Here is an 18,616-nt window from a genome sequence, read left to right as displayed (position 1 = left end):
GTGATCCGCCCGCCTCGGCCAGAATAGTTTATTCTTCATCACATATTTGACCTAGAGATTACAATGTGTTTGTCATCCAGCCACTTTCCATGAAAACTTATGGGTAGGTTTTTAAAAATATTATGGGAAATAACAGTTTTATATGCTTTATCATACAAAATAAAGGAAGAGATGCAAATGACTCTCTGAGAACTATAGACAGCCCTCCTGGCTCTTCTCTACTTTCAAATCAAAGAAATACCAGTCACTATCCTCCCAGAGCCTGGCGTCTACACTGACTCAGCAAAATCCAGACACTGCTGCGGACTGACGAGCTGTCAAAGACGGGGGACATGGGAGCAGTATTCGGCAGACTCCAGCAAAGGCATCAGCTCTCATTAAAACTGTCCCGCCCCCTTGTCCCAGCACCGGGCCTTGCTGGTTTAGGAACAAAGCCCCGGGAGTGTACATCCTTTCCAAAACAATGGGCTGCTTGAATCCACCGCAGATAAAAAGAATTCCACCCATTTCTTTCTAAAACCAACATCAAGGTCAAAATGTTGTTTTATTGTACAGTTTACCTGGCTCCCGGCCAGGGCAAGAGCATACTGGAGGCACCCAGCCCCATTCTTGGCTCCTTCTCAGGTACAGTCTGCCCTCGGGAGGAAGAGCTAGAGAAGGGGACAAGGGGGCCCCTGGCAGTGGCCACTCTCAGGTATCCAGCGTGTGGCCTAGAAGCAGTAGAAGGGGTTTGGCCCTGCAGACTCCTAATCACACGGGAGGGCTGTGGGCCTCCAGAGGCCCAAGGAAGGCCAGAATGGGGTCCTCTAAGGTGTAGGGCCCAGAGCTGTTCAGGTCTAAGGACCCCCCAGCCCCCTGGCCAGCCTGTGGAGCCATTTCTGGCAGGCCCCATCTCTTCCAGGCTCCTATGAATCTTCCATGTGAGAGGTGGTTCTCTGTGCTGGTGTAACTGGGAGGTGCAGAATACACCACAGGGGTGGGGTGGGGACGAGATCTATTCCATCTGTCCACTAACCACCTGTCTAAAAGGAACATAAAGGTGTTTCCACTCACACTAAGGGAGAAAGATGTGGGAATGTGATAAGAAATCAGGTGACAACAAGACTCATGAGGAATAAAGAAACCACCATGATGTGCTGTGAATGTCTACCTCTATCCTCGCCCACTGGCTACCTTCCTTCCCCAAGCCTAGCGCTGGAAATACACATGTAGATTCGCAGGCCTGTCCAGAACTAACATTCTTACAAGAGCAAGGCGCCAAGTGCTAGAATCCAAGACCGTGCTGTGAATTTTCAAGACCCACTGCCCTCCTCCAAACCCGATCTCCCCAGAGGCCTCCCCTAAAATTCTGCAAAACAAATGGAGAATAATCCAATGTATCTGTTCACCCTTCATTTTCAAGATCGAGACCATCCTGGCTAACACGGTGAAACCCCCTCTCTACTAAAAAATACAAAAAACTAGCCGGGCGAGTTGGCGGGCACCTGTAGTCCCAGCTACTCGGGAGGCTGAGGCAGGAGAATGGCGTAAACCCGGGAGGCAGAGCTTGCAGTGAGCTGAGATCCGGCCACTGCACTCCAGCCTGGGCAACAGAGCCAGACTCCGTCTCAAAAAAAAAAAAAAAAAAAAAAAAAAAAAAAAGAAAACTACAAAAGCCACATCAAGCACAACACAAAGCCAAGAGGCCGACTCGGTGCTCGCCTCCAGCCTGACCCAGGGGAAGTGCCGCAAATCTCCCACAGGGCTCACAGCCACAAGGCTGTCTGGGGACTTCCCTACCCTTGGTTACCTGGTTCTTCCGGGGGTGGCTGTGCGCTGACCTCGGGTTCTGGGATGACTTCAGGGGGTGGTGGGGGTGGAGCTGGCGGAGCTTTGACAGGGGTCGTTGACTCCGGGGTCTCAAATGCCTCTTCAGAATCGGAACTCCTGAGGACACAGGGAGAAGCACAGGTTAGAAAGGGGCCCAGAGCCAGTTCTGCTGAGCAAGTGTGGCCTTCGCACCCAGAGCCAGTGGGTTCCAGCTCACTGCTCAATTAAGCTGTGCAGGCACAGATGAGAGGAAAGTCACTTTCTCAGTCGTGATTCCTAAGGGTGAATCTTATCACTGGCTCTGATTGCACACAAATGATGTATTCTTTGAACTCGGCTCTACTGGAAATACACGCTTCTCGCCTTAGTGGCAAATACACACACAGCGGACTCTGGATGAACTTTCGCACACATTCATTATTAGGTATTGATTCAAATAGAGAGAGAAGGGCATTCTACATGTTCAATGCCATGGTGCCAACTCACCCACATGATCCCACTCCATCATCCTCTCCACTGTCCTGCTTTCGCAGCACCTCTCATAACTTGTGAGTACAGACTAATTCTAGTGGTGTTTACTGTCTTTCTTTTCTACTGAGCTCAAAACACAGGAGGGCAGCCGGCCTTGTTTATCACAGTATCTCCAAGCCTCTCAGTGGAGGGCCGGGAATTAACACGTGTTGAGTGGGTGAATGGAGTGAATGAAGGAAGCCAGCAAGCTGGCCAGGCAGGGGGTGCATCAGACTAAGACACAAAGCACAGCCACCAACCCCGACATAGTGAAAATGGCCCTCGCTGGTCTGCAGGGAAGTCTGTTTCCAAGGAAGACTCTTCACCCAAAGAACTGGACCAAAAATCCATGTGGAGAAATTCTGTCCACTAACAAGGAGAGGTCACTGGCCACGCCTTGGCCTGGGCTGAAGAGGAACCAACAGGCCAGGTGTGGTGGCTCACGCCTCTAATCCCAGCGCTTTGGGAGACTCAGGTGGGAGGACCGCTTGATGTCAGGCGTTTGAGACCAGCCTGGGCAACACAGTGAGGCCCTATTTCTATAAAAAATAAAAATAAAAAATTACCACAGCACATGCCTATGATCTCAGCTACTAGGGAGGGTGAGATAGGAGGATTACTTGAGACCAGAAGTTTGAAGCTGCAGTGAGCTGTGACTGTGCCAGTGCACCCCAGCCTAGGTGATAGAGCAAGACCCTGTCTCTTAAAAAAAAATAAAAAGAACACAAGGAAGAACCAACAGACAGCCCTCCCCATCACCCTGCTTCCACCGGTGACTCCATTTTATGCCAGAAAGAATAAGGCTTCCCCCAGTACTAAGCCAGCTCCACCTATGCTCAAGATACCCACAGGCCCACGGTCCTGAGCCCAGCTTTGCCTCAGAGGACAGCTAGCCTGGTAGCAGTAGGAGCAGCTGGGCTGAGTCCCATTTTGGAAGGGTTAAACAGACCAAAATATTGATTTATTCATTTGCAATGAGGGGGTTAATTATCAAGAGGGTGGACACTTAGGGTGGCTGAATGGCACAAATGATCCCAGTAAGCAAATCTGGTGAAGACATGAAATCAGGGTGACCTGGCAGGTGACTACGGACAGTGTGGGCACGAAGCTGCACCGTGTCACCAAGCCGTGCAACCCAATACTGAGAGATGCTCAGACTGCTGAGCTTCCACAAGGACCAAAGAACCAGGGACCCCAGTAGAGGCCATCATCTTCTAAAGACCACCAGCCAGCTGGCAGAGAGCACCAGGAACCAAACCAATCCCTCCACTATCCATTGGGACCTGAAGAAAGAGCTATTTGGTGAGTTCACTTCAGAAAATATATATCAATGCTTTTACAACTAGTTTGTCAGTGACTTACTTCATCAGCACCAAAGATCCCCTTGCCCCCTCCATCCCCGCAAGGACCTTGGCTCCTCCAACCAGCCACAAAGCCTCCAGGGAACCAAAGAGTTTAAAAGAAACATCATAGCTGCTTTTGATGGGATCCAACGAGCCAAACCCACTCTACTATTAAATTTCACGAGGAAAAAATTCATGCAAACACAACAGAAGATACTGACTTCTTACAAACACTCATTAATACCAAAGGGCTTAGCTTTTGTCTATGGGGAGAAGGTAAGATCCACACTTGCACAACAACAGATCGAGGTACCTGAAGCATCTGTTTATCACTGTGGAAAACAAAAGGAGGACACACAACTGAGCAGCAAAGAAGAATGAGAGTTCAGATCTGCCTGGCAGGCCCTGGGCACGGCCCTGGGTACAGCCCTGGGAACCCAGCTTCCTCACCAGGCCCCCAGCACTGCACCATCAAGAGCAACACTAACAAGATACACAGAGATGACTTGCCTTTTTCCAGAGCCTCCCTGAAGCACCAGCAGACGAGAGTCCCCACTGCTGGTCACCGCTGTCCACATCCACCGGGCCCATTCCACTGGGGACCACATCTGCCAGGAGGCATAGGCCATTTCCGCTGAAGAACAGCCTCTGTCCCCCAAACTCCCACTCCCAATTCCCCTGCTGGTATCTCTTGGATCTAAATCTCTTTCAATGTCACCCAGAAAGTTAGCTGCACCACCAGCCACAGATGCTGTGAGCTTCTCCAGCGTCCGGAGGCCCCGGTGCTGTCCCACTCAAGCAGAGATTCGAGGAAAGCCTGAGTAGTTGTCCATCCCCTGGCTTCTGCATTCCTGGGCACTGGCGACGTCAGGCTCTGAAGCACAAAAGGCCCTGCTCTTTCTGAACAGCACAAGCAAGCAACAGGGAGGGCCGGATGCCCCTCGGTTCTAGCTGCTGAATTCCAATGAGGTCTCTGCTGCAGCAGCTGCCCAGCCTGCGCACCTGCTCAGAGGGACCGCCGTTCACTATCGCCCTGTGTGGAAGGCAGAGCATGGGGTGGGCCAGGGCACACCAAGCCCCTTTGTGGTCCCTTGCCTGTTTACTATGAACGATTTCTGCATCAAAACACCAGGGCCCACCATGGACCACGAGAATGGCATTCACTTCCGGTGCTGCCTGCCTTGTTTTCATAGTTCTCAACCCTCTCTTGGGAACAGAGAGCAAGTTAATTAGAGGAGGTGGATGGCAGCTTTTTTAATTAGCTCTTTTTTCCCTATCCAGTTTCCCAGGGGCTCAAATACATTTCTAAGAAGCAAGGATTTCGGCAGTCCACCCCCAATGAGTCTGTACATAAAAATAAAGCAGCACTTTGGAGGCCCAGTGTATGAGCGCAATTCCCACTGGCTGTTTGATATTTCTTTTCCTACTAGAAAAAAACCAAAGTACAAGAAATTATTCTGTTAAGGCTCCGCACATTTTAAAAATGAAAGAAAAGAAAATTAATTTGCTACAAAAATGTAGCAGAAAGAGAAATGCTGTCGTTACAATCTGCTGAAATATCTCTATTATAGGAAATATCTAAATTATAGGAAAATGTATTTATCAGGACATGCATATGCTATGTCCACCACAGAAGTAAATATGCAAATGCAATAAAATATCTATATTTCTACAGTGTAAACCAACCTTGTCCAATCCACGGTCTACAGGCTGCATGCTGCCCAGGACAGCTTTGAATGCGGCCCAACATAAATTCGTAAATTTTCTTAAAACACTATGAGAGTTTGTTGTGATCTTTTTTTCACAGTTCATCAGGTATCATTAGTGTTAGCGTATTTTATGGGTGGCCCAAGACAATTCTTCTTCTCCCAATGTGGCCGAGGGAAGCCAAAAGATTGGACACCCCTGGCTTATAACACTTTAATTCTTAGCTTGAAAAGCATGATAATTACTACCATTTGTTGAACATACTGTTATGGGTCAGGCACAGGAATAGGCCCTTTGTACACACATCTAAAGTCTTCAAAACTGTCCTGCCTAGCCAGGTATGGTGGTGCACACTTGTAATCCCAGCTATGTGGGAGGCTGACTCAGGAGGATCGCTTCAGTCCAGGCGTTTGAGACGGCAGCAAGCTATGATCGCACAACTATACTCCAGCCTGAATGACAGAGCGAGACTCTGACTCTTAAGAAAAGGTCCTGGCTGCCAGAGAGCAGGCCCATTTCACAGATAAGACAATTAGGCAATAGAGGTGCAAACTCCTTTGCCAGAGGCTGTACGGTTACTAAATGATGGAAGCTAAGTCTCAAATCCAGAACTGCCTGTCTCTAAAACCTATGCCCTTTTTGCTACATCTGTGGCTTCCAAACATTTTAGTGAGCTCAATTTACAATATGCTTGTATTATAAGGTCTATCATGGAGAGCAATTAAGTTGTTTGGAGGAACTTGAAAATCTGACACTAAGGGCTGGAGACATGAGGTAGCCGGATGCCTGTTGATTTCTCCCCCCTGCACATCACTGGGAAGAGTCCTGAGATGCACCCTTGAGTCATTACAAACAGCCCCTGATTTTTAACGGCCTGTCCTGTGATCATGCAATAATTTTTAATAAGGCAGACAGGGCAGGAGTGTCAACCAGCTGTACCAACCGAATTAACCTATCAGTATAAGGCAATCAGTGTGCTAATGGGATCCAATACCACACGGTGCAGTGTGTGCAACCAAGCAGGCAGGAGGGAAACACATAAATCCAAGTGTGGACAGATTGTGCTGGCCACGAAAACAGGACCCTGCCGAGCTCCTCGAGTGTGCACTAGTTCAGCTTAAAAACGTGTTTTTCAAGTACTTTCTTGGTCTCTAGAGTCCCAGAGCAGGCGTAAAGCCTCTGTTCCACACAATGCTGAATTAAGCACCTCCACAGCTGACACACTGTGTCAAAGAAGGACATGGAAAATGGCCCCAAAGCAAGAGTCAGGTAGCTGGAAAATGCAGACCCTAAGAGCCTGTTTCCCTGTGTTTGTGATTTGGTTTAAACATTTTCAGGTTTTTACTTCTATGAACTATGACAACAAAATAGTTTAAGATGAGCATCCACACACATACATAATATACACATACACACATATATACACACATGTGTGAACGTGTGAGTATATCTCTAAAACACAAGCATCTTGTAATAAAGAGGTACTATAGATGTAGTTCCCAGTATATCATTAAATGGTTACATTTGCTCAAGTTTTACTGGAGATAATTCAAGGGATTGGAATAATAAATTGCAAAGGCCATAAAATCTTGGAAGTTGGAAGGAAATTTAGAGATCATATCCTATTCCAACACACTTATCCCAGCTAAAGCCCAGAGAGCTAAAGTGGCTTGCCCGAGGTGGCCAGCCCATTCATGACAACCAGAGCTGGAAATTCCACAGAACTGGGCCTACCTTCATGGAGCACTGCCTCCAAACAAGAGCCTTGCTCTAAATACAACACCCATCCTGGAAATCTAAAGTTTATACAACATTTGAATATTACCTGATTATAAAGAAATAATTCCTTCTTGAGCATTGCCTAAGGGGAAGAGGACACTTCCATACTTGAATCCAGGTCAATTCCTTAGAATTCCCGTTTGCAGCTCCCAACATGAAAGTGATCCAGGAACTGGAGGGAGGGTCTTGGGACCACCCCTCAGAGTGAAAGGACAGTGCAGGCCAAAGACAGGGGCTTCCTTCTTCTGAGCTCCCCTCCTCCTCCCACCTCTTTTTCCTTTGAAGACCAAGCCCAGGTAAAAGCAACAGCTCTGGACAAAAGCCCTGCTTGGGGAAAGCCAGCCAGCATTGTCCAGGCTGAAAGAGCAGCTGCCATCCCTGAAGAGAGAGGGAGACCTTCCAGAAACAAAACTGAGCCCTCGGTGACAGATCAGTCTCATTCATCTCTTCATCTCAGGTAAGAGTCTGAGGAATCTGTGAGTGAGTGGATATTTTTGAAACTGCAGCATGCTAGATTCTATTCAACAAAATATTCCGCTGAATGAGACCTTCAGATGGTCTTGCCAATAAAAGCTTTCCCCTCCCCAGTCTGTGCACACACACACACCTCGCTGGCATAAAACAACATGATCAGACCGGTCATTTTTTTAAGGGCTGACAAAATGGTCTTTTGCTTTAATTCTTCCATCCTGCACATACAAAAGGAACTGCTCTGTGATATCAATATTTAGGCAAATATGAACATGATTTCAATACAAGCAAATGCCGAGGCCCATCTTGGACAGTCAGGTGACTGAGAAGCAGCCAGCCAGGTGCTGCCTTCCATGAATAAACACCGAGCTGGCTCTGGCAAGCCAGGCTGCTAGAATTTTCCAGGCTGCCACCTATGGCTGCCTCAAGAAAAATCAAAGCAGATGACAACACATTTACCCCGAGATTCCCAGCAGGTCCTATTTTCAGAATCAAGTAGCTATCACTTTGTGGCTATGTTGTGATGTTACCAGGGTTCCCGGAGCACTGGCCATCGCCGTCCTGACCATCGCCGTCCTGACCATCGCTAGGTTATAGCAACAGCATGACTAAGAGGAAAGAGCACCGCAGATTGAGGAGTCCCATTCCTGGGTTACGGCCAGGTGTTAATTGAATACAGTGGCAAGAAATAGGAACCCAATTCTGAATTTAAACTAAAGCATGGTCAGGCACCATGGCTTATGCCTGTAATTCCAGCACTTTGGGAGGCCAAGGCAGGCAGATCACCTGTGGTCAGGAGTTCGAGACCAGCCTGGTCAACATGGTAAAACCCTGTCTCTATTTAAAAAAAAAAAAAAACAAAGATTAGCCAGGCATGGTGGCGCATGCCTGTAGTCCCAGCTACCTGGGAGGCTGAGGCAGGAGAATTGCTTGAACCCGGGAAGCGGAGGTTGTAGTGACCCAAGATCGCGCCACTGCACTCCAGGCTGGATGACAGGGTGAGACTCCGTCTCAGAAAAAAAAAAAAAAAAAAAAAAAAAAAAAAAAATTACTAAAAACCCAAGGAAGCTAAGGAACCACATCTGAAGAGACAGGAATGAGGGCACTTCAGTCCGCCAACCATTTTCTGAATCTCACCTCATGGTTTAACTTCCAGGGAGGGAGTATCTACTTCGCTCCTCTTGGGTCTCTTGGCTGGAAGAGGGTAGGGAACCTTAACAATGGAACAACCTGCTGAGACTCAACAGAATGGGGAGACAGACTTCCCCAAAGGCAGGCAGAAGGTGGAAGGGAGGGCAGGCAGGCCACAAACAACCAGAGTCCACTACAGGATGCCTCCCAGCTCCCCTTGACAAGCACATGGCCTTAGGCAAGACGCCTGACCTCCCAGGCCCTGGGACTGTCACATAAATGGACATATTAATGACCATAAGAATAATGCCTCCCCATTATTATTGCAGCTCTGACTCTGCCCTTGGCCTCCAAGCATTAGAAATTTGGGGAAATTGGGGGCTGGGCACAGCAGCTCACGCCTATAATCCCAGCACTTTGGAAGGCCAAGGTGGGGCGAATCACCTGAGATCAGGAGTTCCAGACCAGCCTGGCCAAGATGGAGAAACCCTGTCTCTACTAAAACTACAAAAATTAGCTGGGCGTCGAGGCGTGCGCCTGTAATTCCAGCCACTCAGGAGGCTGAGGCCTGAGAATCGCTTGAACCTGGGAGGCAGAGGTTGCAGCGAGCCAAGGTCACGCCACTGCATTCCAGTGGCTGGAATTAGAAAAGAAAGAAAAGAAAAGAAAATGTGGGGAAATGTAATTTTGCTAGCAAGCAGACCCAGTCCTCTGTTTCACTTGGTCAAAGCTGCTGAGCTGGACAGGAAAAAGACCCTGGAGGCAGGAACAAACTGTGGCTGGTGCTAAGCCAGGCCGCCTGTAGACACCAGAGTGTACCGAAGAAAGGGCGAGCTCCAGGTCATGCTGAGGTCAACTTCATCCTCCCCTCAAGGGGCACAGATCCAGGGCCAGGGGACTGCTTCCAGAATGGGGTCTCAGTGTGGCACTGTGCCCATATGGGTGTGCATACGTGTGTCTGCTGAAACTCACTCCCCTAACACAAACATACTTGATTTTGAAATTGGCTTATTTGTGACAATAGCAGGCTCCTTGCAAAAGAGAAGTGACCTTCTAGTGGCTGAGGGCCCACTGCAGGAAGTGCAGAGTGACACACTAAGCCGGCCCTCACAACCCGGGCTCATGATTTCACCAATTTGTAACTGGACCCTGCTGTGTCTTCCTGGAGAAAGGCCAAACTGAATCAAGTGTCAGGAGAAATAAAGAAACAAGAGCCTCGGACCGCCTTTTTAGTTTCCTTGCCTTCACACACAGGTATCTCCAAAGTCTCTTTGTAGCTAAACTCCTTGATTGAATAACTTAAATTGGAATCTTAAAACTCAGGTTTGGCCAGGGGCGGTGGCACATGCCTGCAATCCCAGGACTTTGGGAGGCCGAGGTGGGTGGATCACTTGAGGCCAGGGGTTCGAGACCAGCCTGGCCAACACGGTGAAACTCCGTCTCTACTAAAAATACAAAAATTAGCCAGGTGTGGTAGTGGGCGCCTGTAATCCCAGCTACTCAGGAGGTTGAGGCAGGAGAATTACTTAAACCCAGGAGGCAGAGGTTGCAGTGAGTGGAGATCGTGCCACTGTACTCCAGCCTGGGTGACAGAACAAGACTGTGTTTCAAAAAAAAAAAAAAAAAACCTCATTTTTCTTCCCCTCCAGAGACTGATTCTTGCTCATCACCTAGACTGGAGTACAGTGGCACAGTCATATAGCTCACTGTAACCTCAAACTCTTGGGCTCAAGAGATCCTCCTGCCTCAGCCTCCCAAGTAAACTGGGACCACAGGTGTGTGCCACCACACCCTGCTGGTCTCAAATGACCCTCCCACCTCGGCCTCCCAAAATGGTGGGATTATAGGCATGAGCTACTGGGCCTGACCACTAAACTGAGATTCTTTTTTTTTTTTTTTTTTGAGACAGAGTCTTGCTCTGTCGCCTAGGCTGGAGTGCAGTGGTGTGATCTTGGTTCACTGCGAGATCCACCTCCTGGGTTCATGCCATTCTCCTGCCTCAGCCTCCCAGATAGCTGGGACTACAGGCGCCCGCCACTAGGCCCGGCTAATTTTTTATATTTTTAGCAGAGACGGGGTTTCACCATGTTAGCCAGGATGGTCTCAATCTCCTGACTTCGTGATCTGCCTGCCTCGGCCTCCCAAAGTACTGGGATTACAGGCGTGAGCCACCGCGCCCAGCCTAAACTGAGATTCTTAAAAAATGTAATAGAAAATGAGTTACTTGGCCGGGCATGGTAGCTCACACCTGTAATCCCAGCACTTTGGGAGGCCGAGGTGGGCGGATCACCTGAGGTCAGGAGTTTGAGACCAGCCAGGCCAACAAGGCGAAACCCTGTCTCTACTGAAAATACAAAAATTAGCCAGGAATGGTGGTGGGCACCTGTAATCCTAGCTGCTCGGGAGGCTGAGGCGGGAGAATAGTTTGAAGCCGGGAGGCGGAGGTTGCAGTGAGCCGAGATCACGCCATTGCACTCCGGCCTGGGCAACAAGAGCGAAACTCTGTCTCAGAAAAAAAAAAAAAAAAGAAAGAATAGAAAATGAGTTACTTATGGATACTATTAAGAAAAGAAAAGAAAACTGAATTCAAAAAGACATAAGAAGGAGCTTTCAACAGGTTGTCATTAAAGTCCTTGTATTTTCTCTAGAGAGGAGAAGTACAGTAACACCCTACCTATTCACAAGCCACTTAACAAGCAAACGAGTACCCCTTTACCCATCTGAAACACAACCAGGACCCTAAAACACAAACATTTCTGTTCAACCAAGTCATGAGACACAGAGCTTACGCTAAAGGATCCTGCACATGACTCAATAAAAAGATCCGTCTGCTCTTCTCTGGAAACACACTTAGCCTTCTTTTACAGTCTAGTCTAATAGGTTTGGTATCTGGTTTCAGAACCCAAATCAAATGAGAAGGGGTAGGGTAATGTTGGAGGCAGGCACACAGATAGCATTGATAAAGAGTATGGCTGGGTGCGGGGGATCACGCCTGTAATCCCAAGACTTTGGGAGGCCAAAGTGGGTGGACCACTAGAGGTCAGGAGTTCGAGACCAGCCTGGCCAACATGGAGAAACCCCATCTCTACTAAAAATACAAAACTTAGCTGGGCATGGTGGCATGTGCCTGTAATCCCAGCTACTCAGGAGGCTGAGGCAGGAGAATCACTTGAATAAACCCAGGAGGTGGAGGTTATAGGGAGCAGGATCACGCCATTGCACTCCAGTCTGGACAACAAGAACAAAACTCAAAACTCTGTCTCAAAAAAAAAAAAAAAAAAAAAAAAAAAGAGCGTGTGACAGGCCAGGCACAGTGGTTCACTTCTGTAATCCCGGCACTTTGGGAGGCCGAGGCAGGAGGATTGCTTGAGCCCAGGAGTTTCAGATTAGCCTGAGCAACCTGATGAGATCCCAGCTCTACTAAAAAAATCAATCAATCAATCAATCAATCAATAAAAAAGAATAAGTGATAGCAGAGACAGAAAAACCATAAAGAAGATGCAAGAACTCGAAGAGCAGTCAGCTCTGGCCAACTGCTGGAGCTTCCCCAAGCACCTAGCAGGGGACAGACTCCCCATCGCTATCACCCCTCAGTAACATAATCACTGTTAACGAAGGTGAGTGGGATTGCATGTACAATCAGGATAGCTCCCAGTTAGGTGATAAGTAGCAAAAAAAAAAACCCAGCAAATTAAGAAATGTGTATATAATATGAGTTTATTTCAGATAAAATAATTATATATAGACTTACACAAAGATACCTAAATACATATGTACACTGACATACATAGATGTCTATGTATAGACACACACACATAAAAGCAACACATAGGTGTTGTTTATGTAAGTCAGAAAAAGATATTTAAACACGGGTACCAGAAACAAGCTTGCCTTGGTACAAGGGAGGATACAGGCCCCAACAAGGCAGAGCTCAGTCACCCTGCTGGGGACTCAAGGGTCTTCCCAGATGTGCTCAGCAAGTTCTTCCAAATCTCATCCAGGTCCTGGATACAACCAACACATGGAACCCAGGTGGGATCCGGTTAGCTGGATTTTGTCCAGGGAAACATGGATTAAGGGAAGGAGCCAACAAGGAGTTTGGAAGAAGCAGAGGAGTGGCAAAAATGTAGCTGTCCCCCTTTGCACTGGCCAGGGAAGACACACCAACCAGGGCACCCCCCCACCCCCAGGCTGTACTATCAGGGGTGCCTCAGGGACCCCCTCCAGGCGTCCCCCAGCCAGCAAGACACATCCATCCTGCATCAGAGGCTCATGTTCCACACTCACCAAGCGTCCTTCTGATTACAAGTATGGTTTCTCAGGCAGGTACCCAAGGACCAGGATGGGGGTGCCTCAGCCAGGGGCTAAGAAGTGTCAGGAATGAGAAGAACCCCATGGCCGCTCACCTCAGCTGACATGTTACAGTCCTTCAGAGCTTCCTCATGACTGATCCTGACAACAGGAGAGGCACATGGATACCATTCCCTGACTATTCACGGTTTCAGAAGGACCTATTCCCCATCACCTGTGGGCACCTGGGCTGGTGAACCAGACAGATAAGCTCCCACTCTCAAGATGCTCAAGTCCTCCTGGGTACTGAGGAGGAGAACTTGGAGCCAAGTGGCTCAGCATCTTGTCTGAGGGCTCAGAACCACTCAGGGGCAAGGGCAGAGCCAAGACAAGCATACACGTCTTCTGAGCCAAGTACCATCCCTGCTCACGGAGGCTCCTGTATGTGAACAGGTTGGAGTTCTCATTTGCAAATCAGTCTCTGGTAGGTCTGGGAGCTGCCATATCCCAGAGCAGCCTTACCTCCAGGGGAATGAATCAGCAGAGTTTCTGCATCTTGATCCATAGCAGCCCATGGGGGCAGCCAGCCAGGCCCTCCACCCTGTTCTTTTGGCCCTTTCGCTCATATAAACAAGGAGGGGTGTCTCAGAACATGTCCATGCCATGCCATCCCAGCTGCAATGGCCTGAGATTCTTGGAACCCACATGGAGTGACATGGGAAGGCTGTCACATGGAGGTTCTCCCAGACCTCTGCAGGAGAGTCAAGTCAACCCTGAATTCTGTTACTCTCATTAATCACATCCTGGGCAAAGGGTAACACTATCATAGGGCCAACGGGAGACTGAGAGGGTGACAGTCTCAGGGTAGACTGTTGCAAAGACGAGGCCATAGGATTCAGAGCAGGAGCAGCTCTGGCCTTGGAATCCTGGCTCCTAAGCCCCCACACCCGGTTGTTCTTGGTTTCTTTTTTTGAGACAGAGTCTCACTCTCACCCAGGCTGGAGTACAGTGGTGCGATCTTGGCTTACTGCAACCTCCACCTCCCAGGTTCAAGTGATTCTCATCCCTCAGCCACCCGAGTAGCTGGGATTACAAGCACACGCCACCACACCCATCTAATTTTTTGTATTTTTGGTAGAGATGGAGTTTCGCCATCTTGGCCAGGCTGGTCTCGAACTCCTGGCCTCCAGCGATCCACCCACCTTGGCCTCCGAAAGAGCCAGGATTACAGATATGAGCTTAGGAGCCACCTGGCTCCTAAGCTTTTTATGTCGAATGTATCTTCACCTATGCTTCTTTGTGTGTCTTTGAACCTGCCTCTGCCTCCACCTGCCCCTGAGTCTCTGCCTCTTGTATATCCACCTTTCTTTCTCCACGCCATGCCCCTTCACTCTTCTCTCCATCTGGTCAAAATCAGGAAAGGCATATTTGGAGGCTGCCCTGCTGACGAGAATCCTGCATTTTCCATCAATAATTAAAGCTCACGTGTTTTGATTTTATAACTTGTCGTTTACAATTTTGCCTTAAAAGCGGTACTTCAAAACCTTGCAAATATGGCGAAAGGATCTGAAGGCTGTTAGTGCACAGGACAATCACACCCCTGCATTCATCTCTTGGTAATGTTTCACTCTGTGAAAACCCATTACTGTGTCCTGCTGAGAAGTCATTGTTTTTAACAAATACAGACACACCTTACATGCAGTTTTCAAACCAGTTGGCTAAATCCCAAGCAACTCAGAAAGCGTGGTGAGTTCCTGGTGGGAGCCAAGCAGCTGGAATTTTAATCAGGCATCACGCCCTCCCTGCCATGGATAACACGCACCTGAATTAGGCTTTCAGCGACCTGAAGCTTTGCCCGATTCAGACAGAACCTGCGTCCAGAGGAAGTTTCATGTTTGGTCTGCTTCACTCATCTGAAAGTTGATGGTTCTTAGGGTCCTGCCCAGAGTAGCTGCTCAACAAATACCTCCCACAGCGCTTCTCCCTCATCAGAAAGGCAAACTCTCCAGAGTTCTTTCCCTGCTCTGCTAAATATGGCAATCTGTGGTCTACTGTGTGTCTCAATGAGTCTCAATCACGATTTGGCACATACAAATAAAGTGCGCAAACCCAGATGTGGATGGAGAAGCTGCAACGGCTTAGTAGAAAGCCTGAAAATCTAGAAAGTTTTAAAAGCTTATTTTCTACCGCAATCTGCAAGCAGTGCAATAAAGCAGCACAATCACGAGGAAGAAAGACTTAAATCTTTTGTTCCTTTCTTCTAACCTCTTTACATGATTAAAAAAAAAAAAAAGAAAAAGAATAGCTGGTAAACAGCACACTAATTGTAGGGAATAAGTATTGTTCAATGCCTTGAAAATGTGCTTTTCCTGCTTCCGATGTTTTCACACCATTCTCTCATACATAATGCAGCATCCTCAACTCAATCTTTAACCCACTTATTAAAAATTCTGAAATGATAAAGTCTAAATTAAAGCACTTTCTTCACATATTAATATATGAATTACACGATTCTGACATCTTGTAGAAGAAAACAGCACCACAGCCATCAAACATGAGCATCAACTGATCTGGTTCCAAATTCATGCGTAACTTTGGAGAGGTTACTTAACACCCCTGGGCCTCAGTTTCTTTGTCTATGCAATGGGCAATAGAAGGTTAGTAGATGGGTTGCTTTCAGAGCTTAGTTTATATTTGTAAGGCACCTCGCACAATGCCAGGCACTTAGAAGATATTTACTGGCTCCAGTCCTTAAAGTGCTAAAATTCTACAGCCAAAATTATTGCATCTTTCTTTCACCTTAACACAATGAAGAAACATAAAGCACGGCCACGCTCCCAGGAGCCAGGGGACAGCTGTACCAATGATTCCTGAGTTTACAGAGCTATGCAAAAAGAATGTGATTTTCTTGCTCTTCCCACACATCCCACAATGCCCTGTACAACATACACGCACAGACACATACTGCTAAAGTGGCTGTGGGCAAGAGATTGTAAAACTAAGCAATAAATTTCACGTGAATACTTACTGAATTAATTCACAGCCACTCAAGAGAGAAACTGTAATCAGCCAAACAGAAGAAGGGCTGCCTGGTACTGTTTGTTCTAGGCTCTAGGATGCCTTAAAATTTCTCCCTCTTGGCCGGGCGTGGTGGCTCATGCCTGTAATCCCAGCACTTTGGGAGGCTGAGGTGGGTGGATAACCTGAGGTCAGGAGTTCCAGACCAGCCTGGGCAACATGGTGAAACCCTGCCTCTACCAAAAATACAAAAATTAGCTGGGCATGGGGGCGCATGCCTGTAATCCCAGCTGAGGCAGGAGAGGCTGAGGCAGGAGGCTGAGACAGGAGAATTGCTTGAGCCTGGGAGGCGGAGGTTGCAGTGAGCTGAGATCGTGCCACTGCACTCCACGCAGCCTGGGCGACAGAGCAAGACTCTGGCTAATTTTTCCTTCTAAAAAGAAAAAAAAATTCTTCCTCTTGTACTCCCTGGGAAGGGAGGCTTCTCAAAGCTAAGACACGAAGAGTGAAAAAGGAGTCAGTCATTAGAACTAGGGGGAAGAAAGTTTCAGGCAGGGAGAACAAAAAGATGAAGAGCCCTGAGGTAGGAAGGGGAAGGAGGGTGGCAGGTGCAAGGAATGGGCTTCAGGCCATTTAAGAAAACAAAGTGGGCAAGAAGGAGGAAGTTTGTCAGGAGACCCGAGAGGAGGGTAACAATGACAATCACCTGGCCTCGTTGAGACCCATGAGGAGTCTGAAAGTCACTGAGGGTTACACAGGGAAAGGACTCGCCCTGAGTTGCTGTTTTTTTGGAGACACCGTCTTACTCTGTTGCCCAGGCTGGAGTGCGGTGGCGCAATCACAGCTCACTGCAACCTCGACCTCTTGGGCTCAAGCGATTCTTCCAACCTCAGCCTCCTGAGTAGCTGGGACCACAGATACATGCCACCACTCCCGGCTATATGTTTTTTAAATTTTTTGTAGAGATGGTGGCTCCCTATGTTGCCCAGGCTGGTCTCAAACTACCGAACTCAAGTGATCCTCCCACCTCAGCCTCCCAAATAACTAGGACTACAGGTGTGAGCCACCACATCTGGTTAATTTTTTAAAAACATTTTTTGCAGAGACAGGGGCTCCCAGTGTTTCCCAGGCTGGTCTCAAACTTCTAAGTTCAAGTGATCCTCCTGCCTTGGCCTCCTACAGTGCTAGGATTACAGGCATGAGCCCCCAGGCCTGGCCCCCGAGTTGTTTTCAGAAGGCCATTCTGACAACTGTGACAACAGCAGCAGGAGCAGGAGTGGAAGCAGAAGGGTACGGAGCTTGCTCGCCACCAAGATGAGAAGTGGCCGGGTTTGAGTCACACGTAAAAGTAGGGGTTAGCCCAGGCATGGTGGCTCACGCCTGTAATCCCAGCACTTTGGGAGCCAAGGCGGGCGGATCAGGAGGTCAGGAGATCGAGACCATCCTGGCTAACATGGTGAAACCCTGTCTATACTAAAAATACAAAAAATTAGCCGGGCATGGTGGCGGGCGCCTGTAGTCCCAGGTACTTAGGAGGCCGAGGCAGGAGAATGGCGTGAACCTAGGAGGCAGAGCGCGCAATGAACCGAGATCACGCCACTGTACTCCAGCCTGGGCGACAGAGCAAGACTCCATCTAAAAAAAAAAAAAAAAAAAAAAAGTAGGGTTTAAAGTGAAGGGCATCAAGGAAAGATCTGAGATCCCAACCTGTACTTTTGGAAAGTTTTGGCTAAAAAAAGCATTGCTTTTTACTTGCACTATAACTGATACCAGGAAGATAATAGCTTTTTCTTAATTCTCAGAGATTCTGAATCTTTTATATACTGGTTGATTGAAGAGTAACAAAAATGTCAGAGCATAATCAGTGGTTTAAATATGACAAGGCAGATAAGTAACCTCAGATTTCAGTTACATATCAGAGCTCTAATGAGCAGATACAATTTCCCACATCACATAAGCATCAGTGTCTCAAGGTTAAGAATTAAAATAGATGCTCAGACCTGACCGTCTTGCCAACGAACTACTCAATTTCATGATGAAAGAAACAGGATAAGGTATTGAATCTGACAGCAGTCACCTGGCTTTTCCTCTTCATCATGACTTTCAGACCTCTGACTTATAAACATGCTTCAGTATTCTGTAACTTTCATGGCAAGGTGTTAAAGAGCAGATTTGTGCTTTGTTTTCTCAAATCTCCTTCATCAAAGGCTCCAAGTTTTCCATTATCTCCATGTTCCTGCTACTTAAAAGTCACACTTCTGGTTTCACTTGGAATTTTAATATAAGCTGCGTTAAAAAAAAAAAAAAAAAAAAAAGTAGGGGTTTATCCTGTGTTTTGTTGAGACAGGGTCTCACTCTGCCCAACCTGGAGTGCAGTGGCCTGATCACCGCTCACTGCAGCCTCAAACTTTAAGGCTCAGGTGATCCTCCCACCTCAGCCTCCACTACAGGCGCACCCCATGGCTAATTTTTTGTAATTTTAGTAGAGACAAAGTTTCGCCATGTTGGCCAGACTAGTCCCAAACTCCTGGCCTTAAGTGATCCACCTGCCTTGGCCT

General features: G+C 47.9%; 1 protein-coding gene across 1 annotated transcript in view; it reads right to left on the bottom strand.

The window, feature by feature from the left end:
* TACC2 (transforming acidic coiled-coil containing protein 2) overlaps positions 1-18,616 on the bottom strand; it is a 261,013-nt gene that overhangs the window by 55,452 nt on the left and 186,945 nt on the right. The window contains 1 exon segment of the mRNA XM_030940741.1: positions 1,790-1,926. Within this exon segment, the coding sequence (XP_030796601.1) occupies positions 1,790-1,926 (137 nt within the window).

Source organism: Rhinopithecus roxellana, chromosome 11 (genome assembly GCF_007565055.1).
Source record: "Rhinopithecus roxellana isolate Shanxi Qingling chromosome 11, ASM756505v1, whole genome shotgun sequence".
Lineage (NCBI taxonomy): Eukaryota > Metazoa > Chordata > Mammalia > Primates > Cercopithecidae > Rhinopithecus > Rhinopithecus roxellana.
Note: the sequence above shows the minus strand (reverse complement) of the source record. Positions and strands in the feature narration are given on the sequence as shown.